This window comes from Anoplopoma fimbria, chromosome 7 (genome assembly GCF_027596085.1).
Source record: "Anoplopoma fimbria isolate UVic2021 breed Golden Eagle Sablefish chromosome 7, Afim_UVic_2022, whole genome shotgun sequence".
In the NCBI taxonomy this organism is placed as follows: domain Eukaryota; kingdom Metazoa; phylum Chordata; class Actinopteri; order Perciformes; family Anoplopomatidae; genus Anoplopoma; species Anoplopoma fimbria.
Genome location: NC_072455.1, coordinates 6,975,719 through 6,989,197, shown reverse-complemented (window position 1 = coordinate 6,989,197; position 13,479 = coordinate 6,975,719). Strand labels below are relative to the sequence as shown.

General features: G+C 40.5%; 1 protein-coding gene across 1 annotated transcript in view; it reads left to right on the top strand.

Moving 5' to 3' along the window:
- The window catches only part of LOC129093323 (protein shisa-6-like), a 57,078-nt gene that overhangs the window by 36,998 nt on the left and 6,601 nt on the right, over window positions 1–13,479 (top strand). The window contains exons 4-6 of the mRNA XM_054601316.1: window positions 576–614; window positions 9,188–9,250; window positions 10,510–10,530. Coding sequence (XP_054457291.1) covers window positions 576–614; window positions 9,188–9,250; window positions 10,510–10,530 — 123 coding nt within the window. The remainder of the gene's footprint in view (window positions 1–575; window positions 615–9,187; window positions 9,251–10,509; window positions 10,531–13,479) is intronic.

Genomic DNA, 13,479 nt, shown 5'->3' with positions numbered 1-13,479 from the left:
ATTCAAACTCCTCTCACTTACCTCACACTTGGAGGCATTGTGTGTGTGTGTGTGTGTGTGTGTGTGTGTGTGTGTGTGTGTGTGTGTGTGTGTGTGTGTGTGTGTGTGTGTGTGTGTGTGTGTGTGTGTGTGTGTGTGTTTGTGTGTTTGTGTGTGTGACAAAGAGAGAGAGTTGATTTGATGCTTTGTGTCATGGTGTCAGGTGGCATCAGCCAGTAGTTGATGGGAAGATGAAATGTAACACAATCAATATCCCAACACAAAAAATGTTCTCTTTCCCAGCAGCTTTCTGCACTACGTGTCCACGTATCTGTTGCTGTAATATGCGCAATATTTGACTCATAAAAGAGAAATTGTTCATAAAATGTAGCTATTATTCAGGTTTATTGTCTGATATTTTAGTTTCATAATTGCCCATTTTCACTAAAATATATTTTTTATTTAACCCTGTCCCTACTTTTCAGTGCAAATACAATAACTGTCGGTTGCTCTATGTGACTGTCATGCGAATGTATTTTTCTGTTATATTACAAACAGCACAAAATAATAAATAACCACTTGGTTCTGTTTTCTAGGAGAAAAACATTGGCCGGTCCGCTCCCAGAGTCACCATGGTAGGGATGGCTGTTCTTCGTTAAAGGGTCAAAGTTGCCTCTAACCACTTCTTTATGATTTCTATATTTCTCTTATGAGCCTTTTGATGATTATTAGCGGTAGTCTGGAGTAATATCTGATCAGTGTTTGGAGGCATCTTACACCCGGCCTGTTAATTGTAGTGCAGTGCCTTCCTATTGATCTCTATCTATATACCTAATCTGTGTATTTTCCCCCTGACATTTAGCTCTCTGTCTGTGTGAATATAAATGTGTGCAGTCAAGTCTTGGTGCGCTGCTTCTAGGGGTGTAACGGTACACAAAATTCACATTTTGGTAAAAACAGTATGGACAAGCGCTGCAGGTTTTTGAAGAACTTACACTTATTTGCTTACGATAAGAAGGTCAATATTACTCTCTTGTGTGCTCAGCTCGGTTCCGTCAAGTTAAAAAAGAAACCTCTAAGGCACACTGATTACAGTGACACATATTACCTCATGTTTAATTCACACAAACACAAAAAGAAATGTAAAAAGACAGTGTGTCATGAAGAGCTACAATGACAAACAACAGCTTGCAGCAGTGAATTCCTGAAGTCTTGTCACAATGAAGTTTCAAGTGCTAGGTCGATAAGCTGTTGTTTGACAAGAATTAGTTACACTACGTCACTCTGTTTTCATGCACTCTCTGTAGAGTGATGCCCAGGTAGAGAACATTTTATGGATGAATGTAGCTTGTGCTTGTTTTCAGAGCTGGCACTACGGACTGACTAATACACATGTTATGAGGGGCCTTTAGCCCTGTAATGGATTAATGCCTTTGCAAATAGTTTAGGCTAGCATGTCACTCAACTTCAGTTGCACAGTTTTTGTTCGATCCAGCTCAATTTGTCCAGTGTTGCTGTAGCTTAGTGAGAAACTAAGCCGAACACTCATTTCTGTTTTGAGCTATACATCCAACCCAACTAGCATAGTTGACAAACAACACAGTCAGACCATTGCTCTTCAGTTCTTATGAACTCAAACCAAATGAGACAGAACACTGAACCGAACCACAATTCTGGGAGAATACATGAACCGTTGCACCCCTATCTGGTTCTGTTCTAATCCATGATGTGGTGATGTGGGCTTGCCTTCCAGGAAACATTGAACAGAGGGCATTTCAAACCAAAAAATTCTATTCTATGAGTAGAGTTTGGTCCGAATCATTGAAAAAATAACCAAACTAGGACATAATGAATGTAAACAAGAATATTCTGTACCTCTTGATGTTTGTTGCAGCTGGCCCACATTGTTGTTTTTTTCATTGTGTTGTGCCATTTCCCTCCTCTGTTCTAATCCCTGCCATTTCAAATGTATGTTTAGAACTGTTTCACTGAGGCTTTTTCTGTGTCGCCCACTTTACTGAAATGAATGTCCTAACCTCTATGGTGTGCGTGGTCTTCGACTCTGTCCGTCTCAGTGGAGAGGAGGGCTGGTCTATAAAGGCATGGATAAAGGCAGTTTTGATGATGTTACTTCTTCTATTTTAAGAAGACATCAGATAAATCTGTGCTTATCCTTGCTTAAGATATACGGACCCTCCTCTTCCTCCTCTACCTTATCCTCGTCCTCCGCCTCCTCTCAAAGGAAGTCTGCTTACAAATGGAGTAGGTTGGTATGTCATTCAACTGTTGAGAGAAATGGCTTTTTTATTCCTGCGATGTGACATCCCATGAATATGCCATACTGTTCCACTGTTTGATTTTCAGGACACATTATTACCTTTAAAGCCAGAGTCACCTTGGCTTTGTATTGAGAGAACAGAGTGAAACCAGATGAGCTCTGTCGGAACATCATGAAGCACTACTTCAATAAAATGGATCTGTTATTGCCTTTTAACACACAGGGTCACAATAGACCACTGTGGGTTCACTGTCTATCACACTTCAAAATTAACTGGATATGAAGTCCATCTCAACCTCTGTCCCTTCCTCATCCCTACTTAGACTATCGTGGCACATTTGTCAAGCTTTCAAAGGCAGTGACATGTCAAGTAACTACTTGGCCTTTGGTTTCTTGGGAGTGATTTTGCGTTATGAGCTAAAGAGCAATACTTACTGGCATTATATATATATATAAACAGTCTGGACTGGGATTCTATTGCACTTGGAAGAACACAGGAACTTTGCAATCTGCAGCTCTAGTGACTTTCATTATTGGAGTTATCTATGAATGCATAATGATATCTGGGTAGTTCAGTGTAGCTATTCATTGCAACCAATTCATGGTGGTGGGGACCACATGTTAAAGGGACAAAACGACATGAGCATGCTGAAATCAACACAAACGCTGTGCCGATTTACACAAATTCTGTTGTTTCGACAAACAAAAACAATGCCGTCGAAATAATGAAAAAATGACACAAAAACACATAAAAGTTCTACATATGTGGCTTTAAACTGACATGCTGAGTTAAGAATGTGGAAGTGACTTTAAAATCCTTTTGTGTTTTTTTAGTCTTGCAGGTACACACTGTATAATGTTGAAGCTGAATAGCTTCTTAATGTTGTTTTCAATTTTCATAGCATATTCAAATTTCAATTTTATGTTTGCAAGTATTGACTCGAGTAGTATTTCATTTGATATTATTGACATTTTTGATACCATTCAGTCGGTTCTATGCCAGAGTAGATTTGTACTACACTTACAGATATTGTTCCCAGTTCTGCTTTTCAAATTAAATTTTGCTTTTTTTGTGTTAGCTAAAAATTTGAAGAGCTAAAAGTGCTATAAATATAGCTCATAAGCATTATCAGCAGTGCTGCAATCGGGTCAGAGTTAAGCCTCCTGATCTGCCACTAAAATCAATGATTAGGTGGGAGAAACATCTGTCCAGGGGCCCAAAGCTTTGTCCCCTACTAACCGAGTGAAGTGGGGCTATTATGGCAGTTAACATTTAGCGATTAAATGTGAACACTCTTTGTCAGTTGTTAAATGTCAAGCCCACGGTGGCTTCTCTTTCCTCTGCTTCCTTTGCTGCCAGAGGAGGGCAGGGACGTGTTGGAAGCATCGGGCTGTCAGCAGAGCCAATAGGACAGAGACATCCACATTCATACCTGTCACACACATTTTGCATGCATGCACAGTGCAGTCTGGGCCTTTTATAACTCCAGTAGCTCCCCTTGGCAGGGCTAATGGGATAGCAGGGCTGTTGGTTTTAGAGAGGGATGTCAAGAGAGAGTGGAGCAGAGAGCTGAGGATGGCTCTCTAATAGATCTGGGGTGGGCGGTGTGGAGTCTTGTGCTGGAGGGGTGGAGGGGGGACGTCTGCCTTGTGATCACTGGCCCGTGTTGCTGTTTCTATCCTCTTTTTCATCCCACTGCCCCAACACAGCCTCCTTTTTCATACTTTTCCTCCTCTTATCTGCTGCTGAGATACTGAGCCTTTAGGGGTTCTATTAACTTAGTCTGTCTGTATTGTCAGTGTCCACCTCGATTTCCACCCTTCCACTTTTCATAGCAGTGGAAGGGTTTTTATGCATGAATTGCTTTTTTTTTATCTTATGAACTTATAAATAAGCATAAAATTAAATAAGTAAAAGTATAAAGCTCACAGTAATACATTATGCCTAAGATTTGAGGAAATCACTTTTATATAGTTTTTTAAAAAAGCAACACATTGGAGTCAAATTAAAGGAAACAACATAAAGTTTCCGAAAGGGCCAGTATACTTCCAGAATGAAATCCTCCACACCTTCCCAACATCAGAGTTAGGCATCTAACACACTCACATCATGCTGCCATCAGCAAAGAGCACAGGATTCTTGGATTAATTTGGTGTTCTGATGATGGTGGTGCAGAGTGCTCCAGTGCATGTAGCTTCAAAAAGTGCTCAACAATATTGTATCCTCATGACTATAAGGGCTATATCATGTGATGCAGATCATTGTCATACTCATCAACCAATCAGTGAGCCCTCGCATGAACAATACTGTCAACAGAAAAGAACGTTGATGTCAAACAATTTTGAAGAACCCTGTATACGTTCTTAACATTTTCAAAATTGTGGAATTGTCCAATATTTATTCAAGCATCAGCATTCAGGATTTAACCACTCATTTATTCTGGGGTTGTCTGTCTGTACATGTTGTTTGTATGTGGCCTGTTGTGTTGATGGCTTGTCTGACATTTGGGAGGTCACATCTGGAGGTTTATCTGCTGTTAAAGCTAATACTATGAAGATCTTGTTTGCTTGTATGTTTGTAGTTTTTTTGCTCCCTTGTAGTTCTCATAAAGACTCGCCTCATCTCTAATCAACCAATGACTTCCCTATTGACTCACACAATCCTTCCACAGAGAACTGACTGGATATCATGATGTGGATGTTCAGTTGTTGGACACAGAATGCAAATTCTGAAAAATCAATGTTTTGATGGTCTCCACGATACCTCTGAACGTTTGACCGCAAAAGCTAATTTAACCTTAGCACTGGGTTGAAGGTGTTCTTTGGCCGGCTCAGCATGCCTTCTCTTGCCTCCCCTGTGTGCTGTATGTAGATGTGATGTTTGGAAGTGTGATGTGAAACAAAATGCCACGCCAAATGTCAGATAACTGAGTCACTTGTGTGCCATCTGGATGCTATTATGCAAACTCGCCACAGAGATATTCTCTGGAGATTGGTTATAAGCGAAGGGAAATATAATGTGAGTAATCTTCTCGTGGAGGTGAGGGCGACTGAATCTAGAAGAAAGTGTCTAAGACCAGGCTCTCAAGCCCACCCATAATAGTTATATGGTTGATTCAAACACTAAATCTGATGGACACCATCTGACAAACAAACAGCTGCGTCATCAACATACTGACAGAAAAACAACCATTTAGCAATTTAGATAGGGACCCTGTTTAACCCAACAATCTGGAGAGCATGTCAATCATAAATAATCAACCCACTGTATGATTAGACAACAACACTGGCTCTGCATCTATTCTACTTTGCCAATTTAAGGCGATGAAGGCAATAATGAAAGGACAAGAGTGTATGTGGGAGTCTCACCCTCACTGTAAGCTCCCCTGCTCACTGACAGACATTTTCAGTAGCTGCTTCATGGTAATATATGTGTGGAGGGTATTTTGTGATAGGGTATTTTTGCGCCAGCTCTAAGAGGCTCGCCAGGTGGTAGTTCGGTGTGATGGTCCGAGCCGATAAGCAGCCTCTTGACTCTCAGAGGTTAGGGTTGCTGGTTGTACTGGGACTCCTTTCTTGAATGTGGTTAATTGGTCCCCAGATTACAGAGGGAGAACTGAGCACGGCTGTCCAGGTTCTTAATGAGCTCCAGTCTTCTGCTTCTTCTCCATGGGCAATCAAGCTCAGCCCCTCTGGACCCCTCAGACAGGGCTTCCAGTTGAAATCAACAGATTAAGAAAAATCTTCAGCTCGAGAACATTACATAGTATCGGTCCAAGTCAGGGTTCTCTATCCGTACTTCTCAGTGGAGGCAGGAAGCTGTTAATAATATCTATTAATGATCAAGTCTGGGAGATTTCTCTTGTCAGTGTGGCCAGTTCTCGTGACTTCTTTTTTCTTCTTATGAAGTTTGTCTTTCTGTGGTTTCAGAGAAGCTACAAGTTGCACAAAAGGTAAAAATTACAATTCTCAGTAGCATGTCACAGTTTCAAGATTCTCATAATGTAGGTTATTTTTTTCCTTTCCTCCATATATATTAAAATGTTCAGAATTACAAGCAGACGCGGTTTATTGCCAAATATGTAACACAAACAAGGATTTTGGCTTGGTGATTAGTAAATTACAGAAAAAATGCGTTCAATAGTCCAACTTTCCTTCCCCTCTCTCTGTCACTCTCTCTCGAACACACACGCACATACAAACACACAAACCTCGTGCCGCAGGCGCTTAGCCGTCTGTCCCAGTCCTGAAAACTGTGCTGCTATAATAATGAGTTGGAGGTTTGCAGGTCAGGTCGGGTTGGGTTGGGGTGGTTGCTTCTGAGATGAACAAGACAACCTGCATGCTGATGGTAATTAACCCAAAATATGAGTCAAGAAGAAAATATGAGGAAAGCTTCTTTTTGCTCTTAGTTTCACAGTTAATGCAGTGGGAGATAATTAGAGACTAATGTGTATTTTTCTGAAATAGAAAAAGATGGATTTAGATGGATACTTGTAGTCTGCTGCTTCTTGATGCAAAGATCCTGACTCCTCTGCAGTATTGGAATGTTAAACTTTCTTTTTGGAAAAGCTGTGGCAGCCTGTTCACCGGTTGTTTTTGTCTACCTACCCAGGGACAACGCTAGTTCAATTGCTTCTATTTGTGTGTGGTCCTTTGAAAAATAAACAAAAAAAATAATTAACTCAAATAAAAACCATTACAATAATTACGTTTCATCCAACAGCTATATATTGCTAATATCTGAATCTATTTTGTGGGAGATAGGCTTAGAAAAATAAACTTGCTGAAATGTAAAAATAGGTGTGCTCCAAACTTGTGAACTCAATGAAGTGACCAGTTCATTTTTAAGTATTTATGTTAGTATATATCCGACATTGTAGTTATACCTGTAGCTTGTAACACAGAAGATTTTAAAATGTAGTCTTCAAACAAAACTGGAATTTTCATTTCAAAAGTTGAAGATTTATTGCTTATTAGATGTACTGCTATTTGGGAAAGACAAATATATTATTTTAGAAATGACGTATGTGGCAGAGTTGTTAAATAAAAAATGACATTCCACTTAACATCCATGCACAGAAAATTCAATGTTCTTGTAGTTGGGTTGTAGTGTATCTACTTTTTCAGAACTTTTAGCAAAAGTTTAATTCTGTTGGTAACATAATATGTTGGAACAGCAACTAAAGGCTTTTACATCTCATGTTACACATCAAATAAAACTAAACAGACATTGATATCACAATGCTGTTCATTTCATATATTCAGGAGACACAGTCTCAGATCATTATAAATCATCTCTTCTATGAGAGTCAGTGTAAGCATTTATATGAAAACAGAGAAAGTCAGTGAAGGAACACACAGAAGACACATTCCATCCATCTCCATAAGTCGAGCAAATATTGAAACCAGTGATGTGAAGGCCTCCCGCTCCTCCTTCACTTCTGTGACAGATGTAAATGGGTGTTTCAGCAGTTGGCTCTGATGCATTTTTAAACAGGCACAGCAGCAGACAGCAATGAACGTGTCGCGACGGCAACACTCTCCGACGGAGTCTCCATCTATCGCTGCCTCCTCCTCACATACAAACATACAAACCCACTTACACACACACACACACACACACACACACACACACACACACACACACACACACACACACACACACACACACACACACACACACACTGCTCAGAATGACTGTCATTCATCAACTTTTTCAGTACAATGGGCTCAGTAAAGGTCCCATCTTTCAACTGAAGTGCCACCACACTGCGATGCCCAGCAGAGCTCTGTACCTCATCACATTCCCTGTCAACCGCAAACACTCCGGCACAGTAGGATGGAGAGATGATTGGGTGAAACTGTTGTTTATTCTCTGAGTTGGAAATTAAAATGGCTCTGCTCCCCCAGATGACAACACAGAAGACTGTTAGTGCTGATTAGACCATAGTGATGCACACAAAGAGCCAGAAAAGAAAGGGAAATGACCAGAGATGGAGGATGAGTGTGTGAGAATGTTCTGAACAATGTGTCAAAAAAGCTGCATTTACGTAAAATACCAAATACCCAATGTGGAAACACATCCACCAAACACATTCAAACAAACGCAAAAATCTAATGCAGACATATTTCTTTATATAAATTGAGATTCAGGTGTTGTGTGGGACTGCGTATGAGTCAGGTGAGGATGTGTCTGCAAACAAATGGGCCGACCATTACCCACTTTGACACTGGATTTTCAATGCGTCTGTGTGGATGTCATCTTTCTTAAAATGCTTTGTGTGTGTTGTCAAGGTGATAAAAGTATATCATTTGCTTTCGTTTTGATGTTTGCTTATGCTTTTCTTAAGCTGAATTGTGATGGCCACAGTAGAATTACATTATTTCATGATGAATGCAGAGATTAAAGTCGTTGTTGTGTTTTTTACTCTCTTTATGGGAGCCTGTGAGTCCCAGGACATGATGTGATAAATATTGTAAACAGAGCAGTTTTTCATCTGTAAGGTTTCTGCTGTAGCCTCATGACATTCTGGATTCTCTTTGATGTGAACAGGTTTTGAGGGGTAACAATGAGCTAAATCATCCTGCACTTTCACTCATCCCAAAATGTTTCTCATCTCTTTTTATGTCCATTCACTTTATTTGATTAAATAATAAATTAAAGGGATATTTCATCCACTAATAAGTTTGTCAACAATAGAACGGTAATGTAGTTTTTTGACTTGTATACAATATAAAAGTAAATTCAAAATGCACAAATTTCTCTGCATGAATCTCTATTTTGTAAATCATATGAAAAGAATATCTCCAAATTGGTGAACGATTTCTTTATTTGTCACCTCACACTGCTGACAGTCTGTATTTGATCTGATACAGAGCCTTCTTCATGGACACTGATCAGATCTTTCATTGCTTTTGTCATTTCAGGTACTCATCAGCACAACTATAACCATGTGGCTCTAGGTAGCCCTACACGCACACCTAAGAATGGTAAGACACACTAGAATTCACAGCTGCGTTAGGTGTTGGAGATGAATCGTGCACCATTAACTTGAATTTCGTGCTTGACATGGATGTGTGAAAACCCCCTTGACACGGTGCTCTTTTTAATTTGCCCCACAGCAAATCCATTCTGATCTTGAAAATGAGGCTTTACGTTGAAGATTGAAATGTAGAAGTGTCACTTCCCATAGTAATGAACATTATTCTGTGAGTGGGATCAGACCACAGTTGCTGGCCTTCTCTTTTTATAAAGGGAATACAATCGGCGTACCAAGTTAATGTGCTGTTGAGGTCATTCTGTCCTCTGGTTGACAAAGCATGTGAAAGTCATCACCGTGACCTCATGCTCCCCGTGAGGAGCATCACCGTGAATCGTTTTTTATTACTGATGTCATGCAGCTGTTTGTTTGAACAGTTTTTATGAGCGAGCCGAGGCTCGCCCGAGGTCGCAGACTGGCAGATGTGGAGAGTTGAGGTTGTATAAGGATGCAAGGTGGAGGCTGGAGAGGGGAAAGACAGCAGAGATAAAAAAAAAGGAACGAAAGGAGGCCATACGCTGAATATTCACTGTTGTCTGTATTTATGAAATCACTCTGATCTTGCCATTTGATTTCTATTCTGTTTGTTTCAGCCACAAATATAAAAAAGGACTTGCTTGCTCTTTTTGCAGCAAGAATGGCCCCTGTTTCTGGACAGATTTGAACATGTGGTCCATTTCACTCACACACACACACACACACACACACACACACACACACACACACACACACACACACACACACACACACACACACACACACACACACACGTGCACCCACACGCGAGCGCACCCAAACACACACACAGATAAGCAAATTGCAACTATGGGGAAATGCCTGGGCGATCTAAAGAAAACATGAAAAATCCATTAAAACAACACATCTAACACAGATACTTTGATCACAGGCCCCTGAAAGGCTTCCAATTTCAGCATTCGGCACACAGTGTATTTTCTAGATACACTGACAACCGCCCCATTCCCCATTTTGTGACTGAAACAACCAGAAGCAGCTGCAGAAACTGCACAATCATACAGGCAAGTTTACATCACATGCCGGAAGGAATTTATTTTGGGGTTGTTTTTTCGTTGTATGTGTGTGTGTGCGAGCTGGGGGATAATGCTGAATATGGAGATTGTCTTTTTAGTTTCTGTTTTTCTTATCATCAACGTGTCTCTGAAATATTTTTGTTTTCACTTGGGTTGGTAGCTCACCGATCATTGAGACATGGTAAGTCATATATACATAAGTAAAATCTCATTCACCACATTCCAGCTCTCATTGTGTACACAAGCCACACAAACCAACCCCTTTCGTTTGTGGCTTCCTGTCTTCCACTTGAATTGGTGTGTTGTCAGACCTGAGTTAAGTAGCATTTGCTAAGAATTGTTGCTGTTTATTTAAAAAATAAAATTAGTTCTAGTTTGTCATGTGGGGAAAAATATGAAAGAATCCTCTTGACCCATGAAAGTATATAAAAGTCACTTATATGATATTATGTGAAAGATATAACAAAGTATAATTTGTGCTATTCTATAGTTTTCTCATTGTAAACACACCCCACAAAAATGACAAAAAACAACTCTCAACACTTTCTGACTTCCCTCCCCATCCATGGCACTCAGACCCAAGCACATGGTTTCTTCTGAAGACGTCAATCTTTGAACAGGTGCACTAGTGAGAATTAATGAAACCAGGACTGTATAGATTGGCTTGGTTTCAAACCTTTGAATGCTTGTTTACTTCTGCAGTTCAGACATTCACATAGGTCTGTTGTTGTGCTCATTGAAGTCCATTTCCTCGTCAACCAGTCAAGTCTTTGTTTTAAGGAGTAAACATGGGGACTTCACTTTCCTATATGGCTAGCTAGCTACCTGGCTAAACCCATAAAAAAACAGTGACAGACAAAATGGCACCAATCAGCCAGTAAAAAAGTAACGCAACAAATTTTGACATGCCTTAACACTTCAGCACATACAGCGCACAACACTTCCTAGCATCGTGAAAAATGGTGTTGATGCGTCATACCGTCGTATTGTTTTACTCGGGAAGCTGTTCTGGATCACCTAAAGAAAATGATACCTAGCATGACAGCTGTGTGTGTTATCAATAACATTAGAGTCTGAATCTAAATGAATGTTGTTGGCCTACTGTTGTTTTCTTTGACAATTAAACTGTCCGTACTGTTGTTGTAAAACAATTAATGAAGTGGAAAAATTTAATTTGACAATCTTTAATTAAGATGAAAGACAAACTTAATATGCAATAACATATTAACAAGGACATTGTCAGCTTTTTCTAATAAAAAAAGAGAATAATATACATTCAAGTGAATATTGTTACTTTTGACCCACCCGTGTGTTACATTCGTCCCGGCTGAAACGGTCAAAAGTAACAATGCGCCACCTTCGTAAAAAAGTCAAATTATACCGAAGTCATTCTTCATATGGACAATAGAACACATGTTATTGATAGAGCACACGTGAGTTGCTGATTTGAACAAAAATTTGTTTCTGTCTTCAACGTTATCTTTTAAAATGGCATTTCTCTGAAAAAATGTTACTCTCATAACGGCGCTTCCCAAATCTATGCAGCTCTACATGTTGTAAGTCAACCTAAACTCAAATGGACTTCTTTCTTCAATTTTCATGAAAAACATGAACTGGCCCTTACAACTGCTGTTGCAGCTTCCATGACGACTGAAACACTTGTCACATGTTGAATGGTGAGGGCCAAACACAACAAATGAACCCCTCCTTCCCACGAGTGGCAGAATGAATGGAGTAAAGCAAAACGTTAATGAGTCTGATTATTAAAATAGGTATAATTGTCCATGTTCATAATAATGTAAGAACATGCCACCCAGTGCCCAGTACCAAACTTTGGCAAGCGAGGCAATAAGCGTTACTAAGATCAATGAATTGTTGCTTTTGCTCTTTTCATTGAATTTGTTCACAACAAGACAAAAAATTGAGCTATGCAAAGACTCCTTGAGTCAGGTCTGTGTGGTTGTAATGTCCGTGGAGATTAAGCAGTGAAATGTGTTTGTTATTGAGATAGCTAACAGCATGCCACAGTCTGAGCCCTCTCACTGATGCAGTGTGGCAGACAGTCCAGTCACAGACCTTTCACATCCTTTGACCTCCCTCCCTGCAGCTCCCAGGACCCCAAGCTGTCGCCCGGCCCTGCCGCCACCCCTTCTACTACTCCCCAAACCTTCCCTCCCTGTTTTATCCCGCTATATTCTTTCCTCTTGTATTTACTCCTTTTTACCTTCAAGATTCACTTATATCCATCCCTTATTTTTCATTTATTTCTCTCCATCCTGCAGCAGTTACTAAAGCTCTGTTTTTATCGGTCCATGGGAGGCTTGTGTGGAGCTGCACCCATGCCCACTGCTCTGCACTGCGTGACAGACTCACAGCCCACTGGGAAAGGCGAGATAGAGCAGAAGTGAGGAAGAAAATGAGAGAGGGGAATACTGAATGGACAAGAGAGAATTAAGGAGCGAAGGAAAGTGGGTGGCAGCATGGTAGGACAGATAAGATTGACGGAGCGAGGAAGACAGCAGTGAAAGGGACAGGCTGCGGATGTGTGTGCATGTGTTAGAAAGGGAGATAAGAGTAGACCAAAATAAAAGAGGGCTTTGGTCCAGTCACCCCCCTGTGCGTATTCCTGGCATCATATCACGTCACATCAACGACAGCCTGTCTAGGCATTGCCCCCCCCCGGACCCTGACCACATCACAGCACTGCCGCGAGCAGGGTGACTGCAGAACACATCTGTTGTTTGGTGTTATGTCTTGTTTTTTTTTTCCTTTTCTTTTTTGGACCATTGTTTCCTCCCGTCAAAACTCCAAGTCACCTGTCAAGTCAGTCCAACAACAAACGCTCACTGGGTGCCTGATGTGACCACCTTTACTCCCCCATCGCTGCCACCGGCAAGTTGGAGTTTTAGATATGCAACCATTTCTCAAAGGCTAACAATCTCAACTCACTGGCTGAGTTAAAGCTCAGGCAAATACTAGTGAAGTTAAAATTAGAAGGCAATTGAGGAAAGCAACCAAGATTCCTAATGCTTGTGACAGTAACTTTAGTCTGTAAATAAAGCCAACAACTAGGTCAATGAGCCCAACTTTTGGGAATAATGAGGTCTGTAAATGCTGCCTTCCTGCAGGT